Source organism: Notamacropus eugenii, chromosome 3, assembly GCF_028372415.1.
Source record: "Notamacropus eugenii isolate mMacEug1 chromosome 3, mMacEug1.pri_v2, whole genome shotgun sequence".
Taxonomy (NCBI): domain Eukaryota; kingdom Metazoa; phylum Chordata; class Mammalia; order Diprotodontia; family Macropodidae; genus Notamacropus; species Notamacropus eugenii.
The window spans coordinates 135,284,284-135,303,933 of NC_092874.1; the positions used below are offsets into that span (position 1 = coordinate 135,284,284).

General features: G+C 35.0%; 1 protein-coding gene across 3 annotated transcripts in view; it reads right to left on the reverse strand.

Annotated features, from left to right (window-relative positions):
* CFTR (CF transmembrane conductance regulator) overlaps positions 1–19,650 on the reverse strand; it is a 235,378-nt gene that overhangs the window by 79,528 nt on the left and 136,200 nt on the right. For 2 of the 3 annotated variants that reach the window (XM_072652953.1, XM_072652955.1), the window contains 3 exons: positions 13,196–13,282; positions 10,561–11,290; positions 7,072–7,200 (listed from right to left, as the gene is read on the reverse strand). In XM_072652953.1, coding sequence (XP_072509054.1) covers positions 7,072–7,200; positions 10,561–11,290; positions 13,196–13,282 — 946 coding nt within the window. The remainder of the gene's footprint in view (positions 1–7,071; positions 7,201–10,560; positions 11,291–13,195; positions 13,283–19,650) is intronic. The other variant, XM_072652954.1, reaches the window with a different exon arrangement.

Consider the following 19,650-nt stretch of genomic DNA (forward strand, 5'->3'; position numbering starts at 1 on the left):
GACAAAGATCATCTCCATATGAAAATGGCTGAATCTATTGTGCATTCTCATTAAGAATTGGGCCATTAGAACTGAAGCTGTATCTTTTGATCAAATAAAATCTTTTTGAAGAGAGGAGAAAAGAAATAAAGCTCATTATAAATGTTAATGCACTACCTAAATGTGATCTGTTATCATTTCCATTTTATACCTAAGTGAACTAAGGGCTAAGGTAGATGAGGAAAGGTAATGCAGGGTAATATAGTGAAATTAGGACAATTACACAAATAAAGCCAAGTATTGATTTATGTGTACATACTTCTATCTTTATCTTCAGTCTGGACTTTCCCAAGCTCTAGTCTTAATTTCCAGCCACCTTCTAATATTTCTACCTGGATTTCTTACTATCACTTCAAACTCAAGAGGTGTGACATTGACCTTCTCATGTTTCCTGTCCCTTGCCCAACTAGTTCTGATTTCATACTTTCAGTAATGGTACTGCTATTTCCCTGGTAACCGAAGTGCAATGCCTGTCCCTCCCACATCCAACCAGTTAACAAGTTGGCTCAATTTTTGCTTCACAATCTATCTTAAAATGTATATCCTTTTCCTCCACTTTAGTTTAGAGTCCAGGGGTGGGGACCCTGCAGCCTTGAGGCCACGTGGGCTTCTAGGTCTTCAAGTGAGGCCCTTTGATTGAATCCAAACTTCACAGAACCCATCCCCTTAATAAAAAGCTTTGTTTTGCAAAACTTGGACTCAGTCAAAAGGCTATACCCAAGGACCTAGAGGGCCACATGTGGCCTCAAGGTCACAGAATCCCCACCCCTGGTTTAGACTTTTATCATATAATATCTAGCCTATTACAGTTGCCTCCTATCTGGTGTCTCTGCATTCTCTCTTCCTTGCAATCCATTCAACAAACTGCCATCAAATTTATCTTCTTAAAATACCAGTTTGATAACAATCCTCCTCTGCTGTAGTGCTTTCCATGGCTTCCTGTTACTTAAAGGATCAAAGGACTTTTTTTGGCTAGGCATTCAAGATTCTTCAAAGTCTGTTCTCTACCTACATTTTCCCACTATTTACATAATTCCATTCATTCAATGTTGACTGAGTACATACTAGGTGAAAAGAGCCTTCTATTTTTTTTTAATTTTTACTCACCATTCCCTCATCATCCCTTATAGTTTCTCACTTCTCCATCTATGCTCATGACATTTCCTGACTAATCACCAAGCCACCAGCATCATATCTTCATATCATACCACATACACACATATGCACACACAAACCCTGTTCACTCAAAACCTCTACCTAATCAAATTCCTCCCATTTTTTATAAATAGGTTTCTTTGCTTTAAAACAAAACAAAACAAAAAAAGCTAGTGCAAATGATCATTCCAAACAGAAGCGATCTCTTCATCTGGACTATTTTAGTACATGTTCTCTGCATTATCATTCATTCTTTCCTTACAACTTGATACCTAGTACTGCAGTTATCTGTATATAAGTCATATCCCTAAATAATCTGTGAAATGACTAAGGGGAGGGACCACACAGGTAGGTATACTGCTTGACACAGAATATCATCTGATGATTATTTGTTTAATGAATGACTTTATGCATCACATGAAAATTTTAAAGAGGCTTAACTGCTTTCTTTGAAAAGCTCTAACTTTCTTTGAAAAGTTCTTAAGAGAAAATACTGTGAGTTACAAACAAAGTGAGACTGAGGAAGAGGGAGAGGAGAAGGAAGAAAAGTGAAGGGAGAATGTTGGAAGTCCAGACCTGTGATATCATCAGTATGTAGAACTTGTGAAGTGGAAATTTCTTCTACCTCTGTAGATTGAGCACTCATCTGTAATTTACAGTCCTACAGGGCTATTTGGAAGCACTTAAAGTTTCAATGATTTGCTCCTAGTCACAGTAGCTAGTAAATGCAAAAGGCAGCACTTGGATCCTGGTCTTTCAGACTCCAACACCAGTACTCTATCCACTGTCCCATACTGCTGCTCACACTGGAAGTACTGGAATTAAAGCAATTCAAATCAAATACTAAAAATGAATTCCATCAGAACCAAATTCACTAACTGAAGTGATAAGATTTCATTTCAACTAAAGGATTTCCTAACAATTTTATTGATAACTAAGATGGAAGTCCAAGTTGCACACCAGGAAGGAAGTCATTGGAAAGTCTCCTAATCTGCTATTTGTTTAAGTCAGAATATTGGAACAAGGAGAAACTTTAAGAATTACGTAGTCCAATCTCCTCATTTCACAGATGAAGGAAATGACTACTCATCTGTGTTCTATGTTATCTCTACATAACAAATCCTATTATGGAACTCAAAAGCACTAACAAAAAATTAGTGGTCCTTCAAGAGTTTTAAAAACATTAATATAATTTAAATTTGAATGCCTAAGTATTAAGGATTGAATGATGAGAGCTAAAATCATAGAAGAGGCATTCAATGTTTATTAGTTTACTGATTAGAATAGTCTACATTCTTTACTAATTTGAACTTACTAAAAAGTGCATTTATTAAAAGAGAAGCAAATGAGGTCTATATCTAAAATGATGTAAAATCTAAAATGAAGTAGAATAAATTAAAAAATAGGCACAAATAAAGCCTGAGGAAAAAAGGGAGGGGGGAAGAAAGGGGAAGATCCATTTCACAAGGAAAGAAAAGCACTGCTTTGTTTCTTTGGGCACTATGAGAACAACCATGAGCACCTAGATAGCAATAAGAGTAGGAAGAGAAAAGCTTATTTAGTGCATGTACCATGATATTGTGGCAAAAATCCCAGTATAAGCATGTAAATATTCAGTTTCCTTAATTGTCATATTGCCTAGGTATTTATAGGGATTTAAAAAAAAAACCATCCTAAGCTTGAATTAGAGAAAAATCATTAAGTTGTCAACAATGACTATAAATCACAACAAAATGTTCAACTATATAAGTCTGAGGGTCTTAGATGAGGTTCTACTACATTCAAGTTTATCCTAAGTAAATAGTAGCTTTAAAGTGGAACAGTTCTATGTCAGCACCAAAAATCCACTACTAGGGATAAACCCAAAGGAAGTCATAGACAAAAGGAAAGGCTTGATATATACTAAAATATTTATATTTTTTGTTGTAGCAGCAAAGAACCTGAAACAAAGTAGATGTCCATCTGCTGAGGAAATGCTAAGCAAATTGTCATACATGAATGCAATGGAATATTACTTTGGTGTAAGACAGGACAAAAATGAGGAGGACAGAGGAGCTCAGAAAGATTTATGGAACTGGTGCAAAGTGAAATAAACAGCCAGTAAAACAATACACATAATGACTCTGTCTATGTAAATAATAGAACAACCATAACACGATTAAAATTTAATGTTGTGAAATAGAACAATTTTGTCCCCAAAGAAGACAGACATATGAGAAGATATCTCTTTTGCAGAGGTAAGGAAGGAGGGGGAGGAATATATGGAACACTGAGCATAATGTCAATTTTTTGTTTAATGTATTGACCAATTTAGCTGAATTCCTTTATCTTTCTCTTTTTAAAAAAATAATTATTTTTATAAGGGACAGCTCTCTGGGAAGGGGGGAGGGAAAGAAAATGTGGGAGGGGGGGAAATCTAAAGAATATAAAAACAAAAGATATCAATAAAAACTATTTTTAAAAAGGAATACATTAAAAAGGTATACCATGACTAGAAACAGAATTTAGACTAAATACAACATAATCGTCAGTTTCTCCCTTGGTGAGTTTCATCACGCTTTAATTACATAAAGTTTTGGTAATATGCCTGCTACAGAAGCAGCAGGGTGCTGTGCATAAGACCTGACTTTGGAGTCACGAAGGTCTGGCATCCATGTGCCTGACACATACCAGCTCTCTGACTTTAGGTAAGTCACTTAACTTTCTGATGCTGTAGGCGCTATTACTGAGATTAAGTAATAGCTAATAATAAACAGCTAACAATTATAGACCACTTAAAATGTGCCTGGCATTGTGCTAAGTAAGTCATACCTGCATTGATAAAATTTCCTTGTCAAGAGTTCATTAAACTAATAAAATTATAGGTTTGGTTAAAAAAAAACCTACTAGTTTGAAAAACTGAAAAAGGAAGTTGCCAAATACATTTATGGTATTTTTGGATTATTCCCAATCTCTCCAAATTATCATATTTTATGCATAAAAAACATTCTTGAACAGATGTGAACACACCTACATTATTGAAGCAATTATGTGCAATTTACAATTTCTTTTATGTAATAGTAATTAACTCTGTCATACTATTTTACATATATTTGTAAAAAGACATAAATCACCCAATAAAAGAAGGAAGGAAACAAGCATTTATTAAGTACCTACTATGTGCCGGGCACATAACAAATATTTTCTCATTTAGGTGCTATTATTATTTTCCTTCCAGAGTTTAGGAAGTGTAGGCAGATAGTCATCCAGTGACTGGCACAGGCCCACAGACACTGTGTAAGGTCACATCTGAACTCAGGTTTTCCTGATTTCAGGCCCAAGATGCCAACAAAGCCAAGGCTGTTTCTTTAAAATGCCTTCAGAGTAAGTGAAAATTTTAAATTATAAGAATCATTGGAATGTAAATGTCTCTTTTATTTGACTGACTCTATTTGATTTCTATGGTAGCAACTTCAATAATATAGCATGTACATAAATATATTTGTATGAAAACACAAGGCAATGTTTCTTTCTATCTCCCTTCACCAAAGAATCTTGATATGTTTTAGCTCCAGACAGAATTTCATAAAAACAATCAAATCCTCAGAATGCACTTTCAAAAGCAAAAAATATATATATTTTTAACATCTCTAAACCCAATATCTAGAATGAACTTGAGGCACCATTTTTTTCATCGTTTTTTAGCCTTCTCTGTACCAGAAATAGCATGGCTTATACTTAGAGATCCAGCCTTGGAACCACATAGAGCCGGTTCTGATTGGTTGGCTGACTGTGGGCAAGTCCTTTAATCTTAGTGTCCAAGAGAATACAGACAAGGTTCAGCCTTGCTCTGGTAGAAGGAGTTTACTCATTTCCTAGTGTTTTTTAGCAATAAAATCACAGATCTGGTCCCTAACCCAACTAAATTCACATTATACATAATGCCTTTAAAATATGCAAGCCCTTGAGGATCCAGACCACATCAATGAGGATTTTACAAGCCATCATAAAATTTCAAACATCATTGTCTTTTCTTGAACAATTTGGATTACACTTTTGAAAGACGCTTAAGTTCAAATCTATGGGACAAAGCTGTGGTAAATGTGTGTGCATGTGTATGCATAAAGAGATATATGTATGTATACATATATAAACATAATCACCACATTCTTTTCTGACACCTTTGCTTTGCATCATTCCATGAACCTCAACATATATAACTGTCTAACTTGAGGACAAACATTATGACCTTTCAACCCAGGAGCTCAGGCTATTGATATCTTTGAAGTATTGATTTGGGGTTTACTTTGTCAAAGGGCTGGGTTTAATTCATATTAATCATGATCATTTGGCAAGACTGCCCAAGATCAATTACATGATTGTTAAGTACCATTTTTTTTCTGTTGGGCAACTTTCAATTAATCATTCCCTGAATCAGAGAAACTTGCCACCAACACCTGCCCAGGGAGCACAGTGGGTAGAGTATTGGGTCAGGAAGACCCGAGTTCAAATATGACCTCATACACTTACTAGCTATGTGACCCTAATCAAGTCACTTAACCTCTATCTGTCTTAGTTTCTTCATTTGTAAAATACTCTGGAGAAGGAAATAGGGTCCCTGGAAGGACTAACCAAACAAGAAAAATCTAGGGCTTTCGCTTTGATAGTGACCTTTATTCATCTAAATCCAGGTGATAAGGTATAGACTTCAGGAACAAAGGGCAACTTTCAACTAGAATATCCCTAGGAAGGCCTTGCCCAGGATAATGCCTGAACAAATCTCCAGAGACTGGTAATTCTGGTCTAACCTAAGGATTTAGATGGTTTGTTAGCACAAAAGTCATGTGGCCCACATAACAGCCCTTGAGAATGAATGAATGAATGAATGAATGAATGAATGAATGAATGAATGAATGAATGATGAATGAATGAATGAAAAAGTCTTTTTAAACACTTACCTCCTGCTAAAAGTTGTGCTAAACTGAAAGGAAAGTATTAGCCTGAGAGGATACTTACATCTGAAAAGTTTCTGGTGTAATGAGTGGTATCCTAAGTGAGTCAACGGAGTAAAGTCCTTTCCTTGCACTAACTTCACAACTACTCTGGCCTAGCTAAGAATGATACTAGAGTAAACCTAAACCATAGGAGGCAGAACTGTTTATTTTACCCATAAAAGTCCTGTACTGAAATTAGTCTTGTAAATTATGTGGTCCAACATTTTTTTTCTCAGAAATTACAGATGGGAGGCACTATCTCTGTAGAACTTCAAAATCTGCTTACTGTTTATTACTTAGTTCATCATTGTTTCATCTTTAATGGAGAGACAGTTCTCCATCTTCAAACTCACAACTGCGCTTACGATAACCATCCATATGTTATACTTGGCCATACAATTTCTTAAAAAATAACTACCTGTGTGTCTAAGTCAGGTCAGTCTTGAATGATTCAGATCCCCTCTCAGACACTTACTAGCTGTGTAACCCTGGGCAATTCACTTAACCTCTATTTGCCTCAGTTTCTCAACTGTATAATGGAGATAATAAGAGCACCCACCTTACAGGCTTGGTGTGAGGATCAAATAAGAAAATATTTGTAAAAACACTTACTTAGCACAATGCCTGGCACACTGTAGTCACTATGCAAATACATATTCCCTATCAGAATGATCCTTTTCTCTAATCAAAACTCATCTCTTCTCTAATTCCATTAACCTTCCTAGTCTGGTTTAGCATGACTTTGAATACTAGATTCACTCCATATCTTTTCTCTACTAGATATCAAATGCACATACATAAAAATTTTATGGCACTCTTTTGGAGAGTAATTTTCACAATAAGCTTGAAAACTGTATTCTTAATTTGGAATGATAACAATTCATTATAAGTAGAACATTCTTACCTCAACCAGAAAAATAACGAGGCACCAAATTAGCACAAAAACTAAGTTCTTATGAACAGTAATATATCTGAGGTAGGTGTTCCATGTGGTAACAGCTGGGAGGTTTTCTACATCATCAAAAAACCACTCCTGGGGAAAAAATGACCATGATTATTTGTAATGGTCCAAAACTGGACCACACTACATTCATATTTTTAATTGAGTAGGCAGAAATAACTACAATGTTATTTTCTGATATCTAGAGAATTTTCAGGAACTTAATTAAATACACGTAAGGAAAATTTATGATGTTATCAGTTTGATTCTAAGGCAAATATCACATCCCTTTCAAAACCAGGAAATACTACAGTTTTTCAAATTAGGGTATCCATATCTCAAAGGACTGGACAACTGAATACTTAAAAACAAGTTATTCAAATAGTCGTCTATGTCACCCATTACACAAAAGTAATATTGAAGAATGAGATCTTGAAAATCACAATATCTAAAAAAAATCTGTGAACATTAAAATGATATACAAAGTATTCTTGAGTGTCATGGATGAGATATTTTTGTGTCAGATTGTGGTATGGAATTTTTCAAAGTGAAAGTTTTTTATGGGATGAGCCTTAAAATAATCTTCTCTGGATCTTTAGGGATTCCCTCAAGTTTACAATTTTCCTTCCTGTACAATAATGATGTAACAACAAGATTATTGTTCTGGAGTTCTTCTTCTGGGCTTCTTTAGTAATTAGTGTCCTAGGTAGATAATCCAAATTGTTAAGGAATGGGGGAACCAGGTACTCTGTCACCATAGTAGACAGAGTGTTAGATTTAAGGTCAGGAAGAGCTGAGTTTGAATTATGTCTCAGATAATTACTAGCTTACGTGACCTTATGGGACAAATCACTTTTCTGTACCTCAGTTTCCTCAACTATAAAATGAAAGAGTTGGATTTGGTGGGCTCTAAAGACTTCTTCTTAAGCTAAATTTGTGAGCCTGTCATCTTCTGCTCTGTAGTTCTTTCAGTTCTCAGACTTTGGAGAGAGAGCACAAGGTCCTATACCGAATGATTCCCTTTGATAATAGATCTATAAGGAGAAAAGAGATTGTTTTCTCATAACCTTAGAAAAGAAAAAGAAAACCTTTAGGCTGAGGTTTGAAAAATCCTTTCAGACTGAAATCAAATGGTGTTTTTAGCTTTTATGTAGAACTGGTGAGGCCAAGGAAATCACATCATTATGCCTCAGTCCCTCAGTTTTCTAATGAGGAATCTGAAGCACAAACAGGCTAAGTGATTTATCCAAGATCATTTTACTAAAGAATGGGAGAGGTGTCAATTAACCTATTACATCTTCTCTTTTCAGAAGCAGCTAACAAAACTTGAATGAATTTAGTCCTCAATTTTTATTCTTTAAAGTCTGAGACATAATCTTTAAATGTTTCTTATTAATGAAAACAACTACTTATTATGGCCCAGGAAAGCAAATGGTAAACAATTCCCCAGGAAAAATCTTATTCCTCATATATGTAAACCTGTTAAGTGTCATCAAAGCATAGCATCCAAATGAAATAACAAAATGATCTACAATCTTGGTGTGACATAATTGAAAACAAAAAAGCTCCCCTTGGACACTCTTGGACACTTTCACATGAACTTTTTTGATTTAAGGAAAATGAATTTTTTTTAAAATAAGCTTTCTTTCAGTTTCTGAAAAAAGGTATTTTTTTCATTCAATGCCCATGTAAGATTTAAAATTATCTATGCTTTCACTTACTGCAATTGAAGCACTTGATGAGATTTTCAATTCCTAAAAACCATATTTTTTTAGAAAATTTATCCATACTTTGATACTCACTTGGGATAGACTAGAATTTAAAGAAGATCTGGTAGATATGTCTAAATATGTGAACTTCCTTAAAATAAAATAATTGTCTAGAGAGAACTAATTCTATATGACATAAATAAATAGTTAAATTTCAGAGCTGGAAGAGACCTTAGAAATCATACAGCCTAATTCTGTCATTTAAAAATTTAGAGCTAGAGGGGACCTCAGAATTCATCTGGTTCAATCCTCCCTCCTTTATTTTATATATTATAATACTATATTATATTAATTATGCTATACTATATTATATTGAAAACTGAGGCCGACAGAGGTCAAATCAACTCCCCAGAATCATATGAGTAACTCAAGGAATGGGATTTGAACTTGAGTATATGGCTCCAATTACAATGCCCTTTCCTTTGGGCTCTACCACCTCAAATGATGAAACTTTGGTTATGATTTACTCATGGTCACATAGTAACTGGTAAAAAATTCAAATTTGAACTTAGATCCTTTGAGTCCAGGTCTCCTGTTCTTTCCAGTATAAGATACTGCCTGTCAGTGTGTACATGTGCATACATGTGAATGAAGATATGTATCCATATATGCATACGTGTAAATGCATACATGGTATGTTAATACACAACTACATTAGTGTATCAACACATAGTGTTGATTTGAATAAGCACTATCCTCTGCATGTCCAAGAGGACAAGAAGGGTGCTCTCACATTTCTGTCCATATGTTAGAGTTCCATTTACATTGTGGGCATGCAAAACAGAAGGTTTTATTTAGGTTCAGAGAGGTTTTCATATGTAGTCCCAATGTCAGCTTTCATAGATAGTGAGCTAAGGGACAGGGTAATATAGTACAAAGTACACTCAGTTTTGAGTTAAAGGGCACAGGGGATCAAATCCTAGCCTGTGCTGCATAGCTGTGTGATTTTGGAAAAGTTATACGATATCTCTGATCTTCAGTTTCCTACTCTATAAAATGAGGAGTTTGGAGTAGGTTACCTCTTCCAGCTCTCAAATCTGTGATTATATATAATAAATAATAGCCACAGATTATTCACTTCTCGTTAATTAGTTAGCAGTCTGTAGGAGTTTTGAGGATAAAAAGGACACTCATCACATATAGGGTTTAAACCCATAATTCCTGGTTTAGAAAGCTAATGCTTTATCCACTAGGCTACCAGGGCTTCTGATACAAGTTGCCTTTATGACTCTAAGCAAGTCACCTTACTTTTTAAATCCTAGACCATTCTCTCTAAATTGCAAAACAAGTGCTAGTGTATATTGGTGGTATTTTCTCACAGGGTGATGCCTCTTGCAACAGGGGAACCTATTTCTATGATGACCTGGGCCATTTTTCCTTCAAGTAGTGCATCTGGGACTCCCAGAAATAAAAATGAAAGCTTTAAAAAAAAGCTTGAAAAGCTTGTTCTCTTAACACTTTTAAGCCACTTGTATACTAATCTAAATTTCTTCTTTTGTTCTCCATATTCCAATGTGGTACAAGGCCAAAGTTCATGCACACACACAAACACGAACACACAAACACAAACACACACAAACACACACACACACACACACACACACACCCCTCTCCAAATGCTAAATTTTACTCTATGTACTGTGATAAATATGAAAAGGTTACCATTGAAAATTAACATGAATACCTTTAAATCTTCTTCATTAATTTCATCACTTATGTCCATGCCACTGTCTCGAGACAAACGTCGGGAGTAAATGTCTATCTCGGATAACTTAGACTGAGGGACCATGGACATCTTCCTGACAGCAGCACTTCCAGTTCTGTACATATTCTGACCTTGATGAATGGAGGGGCGGGTCATCAGGTTCAGTACTGACTGCCTCCTGTGTCGTCCTTGGAATGTTGGTCCAGTGTTTATCATGTTACTTCTAGGCAGAATGGCCTCTCCCTGCTCAGAATCAGGCACCAAAGACAACCTCCTTTCTAATGGCTCATCATCATCTTCTTCAATGCCATTCATCTGCTGTTGACCTTTCTGCACTACAGAAAATTTCCTAGTGGAGTTCAGTGGGTTGAGAATAGAATTCTTTCTTCTTTCCCCAAAGTCTCCAGTTTGTTTGAAAGATTGTTTTTTTCCTTCATTCCAGGAGACGGCAGTATCACCTTCTACTGAGAAACGTCTCAGGGTTTCTGTTAGGATTGAGCTTCTTCTTTCTGCACTGAACTGGTCAAAAGAATCAAATCCCATGAGTTTTGAGCTAAAGTCAGGTCTCAGACTTTGAAGTTCAGAAAAGGACCCATAAAAATAGCAACTGCCTTCATGTAGAATTAATATCTTGTCCGCTTTCTTTAAATGTTCCATTTTAGAAGTGATCAATATCCTGGTCTTGTTCGCCATCAGCTTGCAGACACAGCTTCAGAAATAGAAAAATGGTTTGTGTAAGACATTCACCCACATGCTAATTCTAATGATCATTTAAGCCCCCTCCACATTCTAAGGGGACCCATAAGCTTTGGTGGGGAAAAATTACATCTCTTTCCTCACTAATCTTTAAGTGCAATTTAGCATTTTCTTCAATTATGAATATAGACCAAAAAATAATCATTCTGAGAAGGGTTCTACAAGACTGCCAAGGGAATTCATAATCCAGAAAAGGTTCATAACATCCTTGCTTTATAGTTTCATTAATTCATTATATAACTATTATGTAGCTTACCTTATAAACCTTGTTATTTACTTTTTATGAATTAATGAAAGAAAAGCTATTTATTAAATACTTACTATAGGCTAAACATTGTACTAAGCCTTTGGGATACAAATATAAAAGCAAAGGCAGTCTGTAAGGACTGTTTTTGAGGAGACTAGGTGGAACAATGGATAGAGCTCTGAGCCTGGAGTCAGGAAGACCTGAGTTCAAATCCAGCCTTAGACATTTACTAGTCAAGTAATCCTTGTCAAATTACTTAACTTTCTTCAATCCTAAAATGGGAATAGTAATTAGTACCTCCCAGGGTTATTATGAAGATCAAATGAGATAATTATTACAATGTATTTAGCACAGTACCTTTATAGGCATCATATAAATGCTATATATACATATTACATATAGAGTATTCATATAAATACATACACATATATACACACATAAATATGTGTGTGTATGTATATATATATGTGTGTGGTGTGAGTGTATACATATATACACTATACATACACATATATGCCCGCTAGCAAGGAATTTAAATTTGAATGTAGGAGACAAATTATATAGAAGAGTGGTGACCAGGGAGTGGCTACTTTGGTCTAGATTAGAAAGTTCTATGCAGAAACAAAGGAAAAATTGGTTTGATTATAGTTCATGGTTCCAGACTTGGTGGTAGAGAAAAGACTCTGTGACTACAAAGGAGTTATAATTCTTATTCCAAATGGAATTATAGTTTTTAGTTAATTGTGCCATAAGTAAATTCTTCTAATAAAAGTGTGACTTTACACAGTCTACTTATTTTCTTTTGCGTTTCACTTTCCTTATAAATCATAAAATGGTGGAGGGGGGAGGGAATAGACCCATGTTATTTCCATAGCACTCTGTAACTCTCAATTCTATATTTACGTCTTTTAAAATTTCAGAGCTTTTCAATTCTTAAACAATTTCACAAATTTTCTTTCATGTTTTAACCTCTGATTAATAATGAAGCCAGGACTACCACAATAAACTTGGTCCAATTGTGAAAAAAGAAAATAAAACTAGAATTTAGAAGCTACTCCCTGAACCATATAAGGTGACTAAATTCTTCTAAATATCAGGTTGTTATGGACTGAATTAAAAGCAACTTGCTAAGTGGTCCTTCCAGTTTTCCTCCAGGGCTCAAGCCCTGCTTGTCACATGTGGTTTGACCTTAGTGGTAGTGGGTGGTGTCGTTCAGTCGTGACTGACTCTTCATGACTTCATTTGGGTTTTCTTAGCAAAGATACTGGAGTGGTTTGACAGCTCATTTTACAGATGAGGAAACAGGAAAACAGATTAAATGACTTGCCCAGGGTCACACAGCTAGGAAGTGGATCAGGATGGATTTGTACTCAGTTCTTTCTGACTACAGGTCTAGTGCTCTATCCACTGAGCTGTCTAGCTACCCACTTGACCTTAATATTACTTAAACCCTCTATGTCTCTATACTATTCTCTAAGAAAATTGAACCACAGAGATGTTGATCAGCTTTGGTAGAGGGAGCTTCCCCACCTAAGGAACTCGTTATGTCAATGAAATGTCAGGTTTCCCAACAAAAACAATTGAATTGGGCAAATTGTTCAAAGAATTTACCTTTCGAATATCTCTTTTTCTGTTAACACATCTAAATAGCCAAACGGAGAATCTAAAAGGTACAAATCAGCATCCTTATATATTGCTCTGAAAAGGAAATGGAAACAAATTCATTTTTCTTCCATATTTACTTACAAATTTTTAAATGCTATTTCTTGTAAGTAATTTTAAATGAGTAAATAAGGTGGGAATTGTTCAAGATTTTATGACTTTTAACAACTACTTAAAGGCAAAAGTTTTGCTAGATTCAAATAAAATTAATTCATGGATAGTACCATATAAATTATATAACAATAATATAATAATAAATAACTTATCTATAATTTATTATAGTGTATAGTGTTAATAATAAATACATAATAATAAATATAAATAAATAATATAATATAAATAGCACATTTTAATAGCAATTTAAACATTCATCTCCTTGTAATATATCACCTTGAGAAAACATATTATAAAAATTTAAATTATAAAAATTTAATAGTATTTAAACCAAATAAAATCAGAGCAGTAAAAGAAATCTTAAAAATCAGGTAGGCTAATATTTGTTAAACTATTCTGTAGATTTTTGGGACTCCACAAAAGAGTATGAGTTCCCTCAAACAAAATAAGAGTAAAAATGCACGTAATAAAGCTTTTCCCTCTGTATTGGCTATTTAATCAATACGCAGTATGATTGCAGATTAGTCGAAATCAATCACTGAATGTATCCAAATAATGTGTGTTGGTGGTGAGGGTATGAAATAATAAATGCATGCCTACATTTTTGTTTTATATATAAATGGAACATATTCTGCCACATACCCGGCACTTAAAAAATGCTATCAATTGTCTGAAAGTAAAAGTAATGGCAATCAGAACTGCTGGCATAATTAAATATTCATATATCTACTGTAAATATTCACTTCTCACGACAAAAGAAACATTAAGATGACAAGAACTATCTTTGTATCTTTGTATCTAGTTATCCTGATATAGCAAATTATTGTCACCAAATGGTTACAAACCAAACACAGTATGAGATTAAAAATCTTAATTGTTTTTGAGGAAAAAATGTAATGAACTGAAATTATTTCCCCAATTTTAGGTTTTGTATGTAATAAATAAAATAAGAAAATTGCTGTGAGGCATATAACAAAGTGAGCTCTCACACTCAATTATATAACACTTCTGAGAGCAAACAATCACATCCTTCTCACTAAGTGGTCTGCGATATTTTTACTTTTTTAACCAGCTTGTGGCTATTTGCTACCATGCAGCACTACTTAGCATTTTAAAAATCATTTAGAAAGTTTTTACTGTAAAGGTTACAGCAAAGTTTTGTTCTTAAGGGTTCTGTAACTGAAAAAAAGTTGAGAATCTCTATTCACTGACATAGTCCAATTACTTTGCCTTGAAAATTAAAAGATGGGCTAAGGGAGACTAAATGAGCTGTCTATAGTTACATGGCATTTCAATGGCAGGTTTCAGATTCCCTGTCCAGTACTCCTTCCAATAAACCACAGAACTTCCCTCTATGGAATATATATGGAATATAGTAGAGAACACCCCTTTGATTTTTAAAATAACAAATAATGTTGATGGCTACTAAATGTTGATTGTTGATGGATCACTAAACATTTTGTTTTTGATAATGTCAAATGTTAGTGAATGTGTAATTTCTTCAAAGGAAGAAGTCTCTTGGGGTTCATTCACGACATTTTATTGTGCTTTCCTAACTGTATAAAAACAAGATCTTTGGCCACATAAAATTCCCATTGATTAGATTTTGGAACAATAGCATAAGGAGATTACGCTCCCATAATTTAATATGAATTTAGCTAATTTATTCATTATTAGAAAATATCATTGAACAAATTCAACAAGTTTTTATTAAAGGCTTTGTGCAAAACATTGTGCCAGGTGCTAGGCACACAAAATAATGAACATATTTTTTGCCCTTAAGATTATAGACAGGAAACTACTCAAATACGTTCGAGAATTTTCATTGTAATTCACATAATTTTTCAAGATATTAATTGTTTATGGCAAAAATCTGTTGTTGCTTTTTTAAAGTATGGATGTACTTATTTAACAGACAATGGGTACACAGGTTAGAGTCAGACCCTCTGTGGAGGATCCATGTTAGAACAAAGCCAAACGTTATGATAGATGGTACATAGCCTGCACTGATGGAGAGAATGTTGAAACATATAATCACAACTCCATTGAAACACTGAAATTTAAGTTCAAAAGTAATAAAAGAAATGTCTGATTGCTTCTTGAAATTGATTATAACCCCAGATTAAACAGCTATTCTCACAGAGACAATAGATGCTATTACTATAACCTTATGAAAAAGAAAAAAGAATCTCGTGGACTGACCCTTAACAGTCATCTTTGGGGAAGTCTATGTGAAACACTGAGAGAGTATTACGAGAATTTCTGTCCTGAGGAGAGGTGGAGAACTAATGAAGGACTACAGTTAACTCTATGAAAGAATGAATTTGTGAGTGACTAACAAAATTAACTGGCATTTGAGGATCTGAAGAAATATTTTGAGAGATCTAAGTTTAACCAGCATTCCAGAGGTGAATTGAGTGAGTTGTTATATTTCATCCTGAGAGAACAGAATTGTTGAACTATGATTTCAGAATTTTGGAGAACTTAATGTACCTGATGGGGGGAGAATTCTAGTCAACAATTTCTTTTATTACTTTTAAAGAGCACACAGTGAACTCTGGGAGTAACTTTTCTCACAGCCAATGCATGCTCTAAATATCTACATCATGTATGATGTTTTACTGTTAATAAATTATATGGTCAAAATCACTGTTGTTTGTCTAAGCCTATGAGTTTGAAGTTGAGACAAGAGGAGAAAAAACTTATGGAGAAAAGAAGTTTCCCTGGTTTTCCTGAGGGAAAGGCTCAGAGTCAATGAATCAATCAATTAATGATTAATTTTGCATTCTAAAGTACTTTCTGATGAAATTCCATTCGTATCTACTAAATGGCCTTTCAAAGTGGAAGAATTGGTGACATATCAGTAGTAGGGTAAGGATAGGGATCTGTTTCTTTGTCTCAGAAAAAAACCTGAAAGGTATTGCCTTACACCTTGCAACACACACATCCGTGACATTGCTGCACGGAAGGAAGCAAAAATCCTGCTACAACACTATATTAAGACACATTATGAAAAATATTTTTTTAAATTTCTAAAATAAAACAAGAAGAATGAAAAAAAAGTTGCTTGCTTAAAAAAAAAAGTCCATACATTCAAACACCATGATTTAGTTCTTTTATTACTCAGTTTTGATACATTGTTTGGCCACAAATATATCTAGAATTTGACCCTGGTTCTACATTAGTGCTTTTCAATTCCAGAAAAATGCCCTTTTTGACCAAGTTTCAGGGACCTCTTTAACCTCTGAAGTGCAAGAACCTCTGCACTAGAAAGCCTAAGACCATGCAAGGGCCTCAGAGGTTGAAGTTCACTCTGGGGTGAATCTGGGGGCCTTACCACAAGCCAGAAAAATCAGATTTATTTAAAAGGGACGCAAACTTCTTAGGTAGGTAAGAATGTTGGTATTTCTAAAAATGGGTTCTGCAATACTTGGCCTAGTCCATGTAATCTGTTCAGTTGATCTATAGCTGATCACAGCTGATCTACAACTCATTCATTAGCAATCAAGGGACCTCCTAGCCTTGCAAAACCAATATTGTATATACCTGCTTTTTGCTGGTTTACTAATATAGGGCCTAACTACTCTCACTAAAGTGAGACAGATAAGTCCAAAGCAATCATATAAAAAGAATGGACACTGCTTCTTCTTTTAATTTTGCTTTTGTGGCAATCTCTCAGTTCTTCTAATAGGTAGAATCTTATTTTTATCTTATTGTTATGAACAGTGCAAGAGGAAAAAATGCTTACAAGGTAGGAGTGAGTGGTAAATATAAACACATATATATAAATATATAAAAAAGTGGTAAATATAAAAAAGAACCAAGGTAGCTTCTAAAGTCAAATAGAATCTTTACAGCTATATTTACATTTTTGAAAACTATTTGCAGGAAGGACAAAAACAGAAATGTAAGCTTTGCAGAAGCTTCTCACATTCATCCATAAATGTACCAGTATAGTCATTCAACCCTCATTTATTAAAAGTTTACCATGTGCTGAGCTTTGGGGATACCCAAAGAAAAGTTAAAAATCCCAGTCCTTACCCTCGAGGTAGAAATATACATTCTATCGCAGGAATTTACAACATGGAAATAACTGCTTGTTCGATGACATCCTGATGTATATGGAAAAGAACATGGTATCTGGAATCAGAGGTCCTGGGTTCAAACCCTTCTTTTGTTAAGATATATAGATAAGGCAATCTGGGAGGTGAGGCATGTGTAACTTAGAAAATCAAAAAAGGGTCTTACAGTAAGTACGCTTTGAGCTAAGTTTCAAAAGTGGCCAGGGTTAAGAGGCAGATGTTGAGCCAACTCTCAAATCATCTGTGAATTACCAAGGCCATTGTTCTCATTACCCAGGTGAAACCTTAATGAATCAACTTTTTTCCTTCTTAATAACTCTCATGAGACATGAATGTTTGGGAAATAACTATGGATTTATTTTATTATCAGAGATAACTGGTTAAATTGAATTATGATTCAGTATACTTAATATTTTTTGTTCTCAGAAATAAGTTAATCAGTTGTGAAGGGGAATTACACTTCGTGTACAGCTCGACTAGATGACTGAGTTTCTATCCAGCTCTAGCAATTTCTGATTTATTTAGCTCTTTGCAAAACACAGTGAACTTCAGTATAATTAATTCTCCATAGTGGTAAGAACAACCCATTGTGTTCAGTCTTCTTTAACAATTATAAATTCTAGCCTTTGTCAACTAACATAATTCAGCCTCCTCTTTTTTAAAAAAAGAAAAGTAACCATTAAGCCTATTAAAATGAAAACTATGGGAGAGAGAACTGTCCTCAAACTCAGGAAAATCTAGGTTTATTCCCTCCTTTGACACATACTACTTAGGACAAGTCATAGGGTCACAGATAGATAATAGAGAATTTAGAGGTCAAATCTCACCTCTTTATTTTACAGCTGAAAAAATGCCAAGACAGGCTATGACTTGGCCAACGTCACACAGATAAGAAGTGGCAGTACCAGAATTTGAACCCAATTTCCTGACTCCAAAGTCAGCACCCTCTCCACTGAGAGACACTCCCTCCTCTCTGTGCCCCCCAAGCAATCTCTAAGACCAAAAACTGCACAGCATGTACTGATCTACATCTGGAAAGGGAATTTCCTCACAGGGAAAGAGTTCCCTAGACCAGTGAAATCACATCAGTGACAAAATGGAAAACTGAAAATCTTACTTATTTTCTATGAATTTCCTCTATGAATTTAAGCTACAAAAGGCAAATACAAAGGCATGACATAGACTTAGATGCTATGAAAGGCATAATAAGGGGAAAAAAATTACTTAACTTTCAAGTCAGAAAAACTTGGATTAAAATCCAACCTCTCCCAATGACATACAATGTGTCCTTGGACAAGTTACTTAATCTTTATGAATCTGTTTCTTCTTCTGAAAAATGGCAATTATATGGGCAAGCCCTACCTACCTGATAGGGCTATCATGAGGATCCAATAGCATACTAGGGCAAGCTGATCATCATCATAATGCCTGATTCCTGTCTGACCTTGGTGCCCACAAAGTATGAGGCAAGAGGGCTACTTTCCTTGGGAGAAGCCCAAGGATATGAAACTCATGCCAGATTTGTAACTAGATGCAAGGGTTGTCTAACGACGTACAGGCTTCATTGAAGAAGAAGTCACACATGAAGAATTGATTCATTGCGGTATCCACCACAGGGTGGGAAAAGTAGCTTCCCATGGAAGTTGCTAGGCAATTCTGAGGATAAACTGAGAGACAGAGATGACTTCCCAATGTAATTGGAAATAGTTTTTCTTCATTTTCTTTCTCCAAATAAAAACTATGTGGGAGATATTATAAATGTTTGCCTGAATACAGGAGTTCTGGTAAAAACTCTGATGATCCTGGAGCCAGTAAGGCAACTCTCTATACCCCAGAGATGTGTACACAGATCACCATGTTGGCTAATAAGACCACACTTAGAAGTGTTGTTGTTTCAGTCATGTTCAACTCTCCATGACCTCATTTTTGTGGTTTTCTTGGTAAAGATACTAGAATGGGTTTGTTATTTCCTCCTCCAGCTCATTTTATAAATGAGGAACTGAGAAAAACACAGATAAATGACTTGCCCAGGGTCACCCAAGATAATATGGAGGAAAAAAGATTTTCCTTCCTTTCTTCCTTCCTTCTATCCCTCCCTATTTTCTTCCATTCCTTTCATCCTTCTTTGCCTCCTTTTTTCCTTCCCTCCTTCCCTTCTTTCTCTTATGGGTGCTATAGGAAAATCATTCTAGGGGACATTTTTTCAAG